The sequence below is a fragment of the Buceros rhinoceros genome, unplaced genomic scaffold (genome assembly GCF_000710305.1).
Source record: "Buceros rhinoceros silvestris isolate BGI_N320 unplaced genomic scaffold, ASM71030v1 scaffold24116, whole genome shotgun sequence".
Taxonomy (NCBI): Eukaryota; Metazoa; Chordata; class Aves; order Bucerotiformes; family Bucerotidae; genus Buceros; species Buceros rhinoceros.
This window is the reverse complement of record NW_010417263.1, coordinates 2358-5787: the sequence shown is the minus strand read 5'-3', so window position 1 is coordinate 5787 and position 3430 is coordinate 2358. Positions and strand designations below refer to the sequence as shown.

At 45.9% G+C, this 3430-nt stretch overlaps 1 protein-coding gene across 1 annotated transcript; it reads left to right on the top strand.

Moving 5' to 3' along the window:
• Nucleotides 1–197: 197 nt before the first annotated feature.
• On the top strand, nt 198–2460 carry LOC104495213 (meiosis-specific with OB domain-containing protein-like; the record flags this gene model as incomplete). Its single annotated transcript, XM_010138154.1, has 5 exons — nt 198–299; nt 797–950; nt 1172–1355; nt 1743–1829; nt 2329–2460. Coding segments are annotated over 5 exons (659 nt in total), but the record flags the coding sequence as incomplete, so codon positions are not given.
• Between the last annotated feature and the right edge of the window lie 970 nt (nt 2461–3430).

Below are 3430 nucleotides of genomic sequence, written 5' to 3'. Positions count from 1 at the left end.
TTTATTTTATTTTATTTTATCTAAGCAGCTTTCATATATTCCACGTAGAGCTAACACTTAAAGAAGTGAAAAGCATCTCTTGGTTAGTTCCAAGAGATAGCATGTTGGTACTACCAGAACAAAAAGTTGTAAAACATAATTAGGCAGTTATTTTACATGCTACCTATATTAATAACTTCTAAAAATACACTTTCAAGAAACAGCAGAAGCGAGTGTTCTCTTCAGCTTCATGAAAGAGAGCGCACAGGCAGGAGCTTTGCATGAGAAGTTGGAGAAGCAGTCAAAAGAACCCCTTAACTGTAAGCATGGAACCAAACACGGATTTTATTTAACGATACGGTGCGGTTTCATAGTGCAGCTCAAACACCAAGTCCTTGCTCTGTGTGTTCGTAGAATCAGAACTAAGGTGTAGCCTGGTGGAATGTTAAATGTTTGGACAGTTGTAACTGGGACGATCCCTTATGACATTTGTTACGGATCCTCTAGGCTGGTGACTCTGCCCCTGCAGCCTGCCTGGCGTGTTCTTTCAATGTACAAAGAATGGAGAGGGAAAGGTTTTGTCAAGAACTCATTTGGGGGCATACAAAGATGAAATAAAAGATATTTTCCTGATTTAGGTCCCCTTTTATTTTTTGACCCTGAAGGATCCGCCTGCTTTAAAAGGAGGGTGTGTGGGGCTCTTCCGGTGCTCTAGATCCAGTCCTCTCCTTTGTATCACCTTCAGATTCCTTTCTGTTGTCGCTCTTCGGTGTCATTTGTTTCTCAGATGCGCTTAACTTGTCTTTTAAACTTCCAGTGGAGACTGTAACTGATGTTTATACTGTGGAAGAGCTGAAAGAAAAAGCTTTACAGAGTGATGAGAAACTTGAGCCAGTCTATGGCATTATTTACGCCTACATCTCTACCCTGGACATCGATGACAACCCATCTAAAGTTATTCGCAACAGATGGTGAGCAACTGCCTGGTGTAAATTTGTATGAAAGTGTGCTTGTCCTCCTTCCCCTGACCCAAAACAGAGAGAACAATATTTTAGTCCAGATCCAGACAAGAAGTAAGACTCCGCTGGAGGATTTTTTTAAGTACAAAAGTCTCTTGGGAGATCTCAGTCTGGAGAAGGCTTTCAGACAAGCAGGAAGGGCCCGTTCCATCACTTCCCGTCCTGTGTTTCAGTTCAGTGTGCCGCTTTGTGGTGAATGAGGCGTCAAACACGTGCACATTCTGCAGCGACATCTCTGCAGACTCACGGTCAACCTTTGCCAGCTTCGACGTCCTCGTCGACCTGACCGATCACACGGGCACTCTTCGCTCCTGTTACCTGTCTGACACTGTGGCGGAGGAGACGCTGGGCTGCACAGTAAGGGAAAGGAATTGGGTTGGTTCTTATTTGGTCTGAGCTGTGAAGCCTGAGGAAAATTACAAATGTAGTGTTGTTAGTGTGTGTGTGTGCGCACTGGTTACAAAAATAGTGTCTATGCGTGGATGTAGACAGACAGATCGCTTTAATCCATCCACACTTCTCTGAGAAGATGGTTGGAATTCCCTAACTTTGATTCTCAAAAATTGCAATTTATTCTGCTTCATCTGCCTCTCTCAGTACGTGTATCACACCAAACATTGTGTGAAAAGAGGAAAATACAGCTTAGAAATGTGCACAAATGTGTGAGATGCCCTTTTCACCGCTGCTTTGTGTGGAGATGACGCATAACTACGTGCTGAAGAAGTTCTGTGATGTTATTCACAGGCCCAGGAATTCCTCACCCTAGCAGAAGACAAGAAGACTGCATTGAAGTGGCGACTTCTTCTGGAACGATGCAAGATTTATTTCAAAGTTAGTATTTAACGTTAATTCAAACCAGCGGCTGTTTCCCATTCACAAGTATATTTAGTACTGAAAGATTCCAAGTCAATTCTGCTGAACTTGTTAAAATAGTGATTAGTTCCTGTACATATTCTGGATATTCCAAGGAAATAGTCCGTCATAATTCTAGTGTTAGGGGATGACCCTGCAGGATCAGGGATATGCGGGGCTCTTTCAGACAATCTGTGAAAGACACAAACTGCCCTTAGCCAGCACCGATTTAAGGAGCTGGTACTTCAAAAGCACGTACAGATGATTTACCGGGTTCCTTTTTCATAGAACTGCCTGTTCTTGGACAACTCTAAACTGAGTCCTGTTTTTACCTGAGCAAAACAGTTCTAACTGTCCCATCTTCTCCATCCTCTGCCCCTACATCCAGGAGAAAAGGGAAGAGTTTTACTTCAGCAGTGACAGGTACATACACAAACTGTGAGTACTTCAAATAAAAGGAAGTTAATTAATTTTACAGGTTACTTTGTCACCCAGCCGGAGAACCGGGCTCAAAGTGAATCTCCTCTCATGCAAACTGGCCAACCCTCGAGAGGCCGGTCAGATCCTGCTGGGCAAAGCGATGGGAAGTAAGAGACTGCTCGATGGGTAACAGCCAGGGAAGAGCTTCTCCTCGCTCTGCTACTAGAGGCAGAATGCTGTCATCTGATTTTTCTCAGTATGTTCTGACAGTAAAGGAGGAATACACGTTACTGACCCCTTCAGTGAGCTTCTCCGTTGATCTTTTTCAGCTGGTTGTACTTTAAGAAGTGTTCCAGGGTCTCAAGCTAGTTCTGAATCCAGCCCCTTGTGCGGGGGTGGAAGCTTTCATCGCTCTGGTTAGAATTTATTTGAATCAATCACAGATCTGTGGAGGTTCTGCGTTCAAAAAATAAAGACTCGCTTTGAAACACTGTCTGGGTTTGTGGTGCACGTTGTAAGCCCAAAAGTAGAATGGCTGGCAACAGCAGCGATGTGGCAATAGCCACGATGTGTGCAGGGCTTTGCTTTAGGGCAGAGCAAGCCTTGCTAGAACGGAGTAATCCATTACCAGGGACCTCTGACAACCAACCAACCAAGCTAAGACTCTAGGCAGCAGAGAAGGACAGACTTTTCTGCTGAAGAACTCAGATATGTACATTTCGCCTTTCCCCATGTATTTTTTTCTTTTTTTTCACCTATTTCTGTCCTTCGCTTCCCCTGCAGCTGGTGTATTTGCTACGTTTGCCAGTCCCCACCTTCCGAGTCTACTGGGAGCTGGGCTGTTCCAAATGGTGCTGGAGCGTGTCCAGAGCAGGGCAGCAGAGCTGGGGCAGGGTCTGGAGCACAATGTGCTGAGGAGAGACTGAGGGACTTGGGGGGGTTGAACGTGGAGCAAAGGAGGCTCCAGGGAGACCTTCTGGCTCTGACAACTCCCTGACAGGAGGGTGCAGCGAGGGGGGTCGGTCTCTGCTCCCCAGGAACAAGCAACAGGACGAGAGGAACTGGCCTCCAGTTGCTCTAGGGGAGGTTGAGGTTGTCCCTGCGGAGCCATTTCTGTCCCGTTGGGGTTGTGCAGGCGTGTCCCAGGCTGCCCAGGGCAG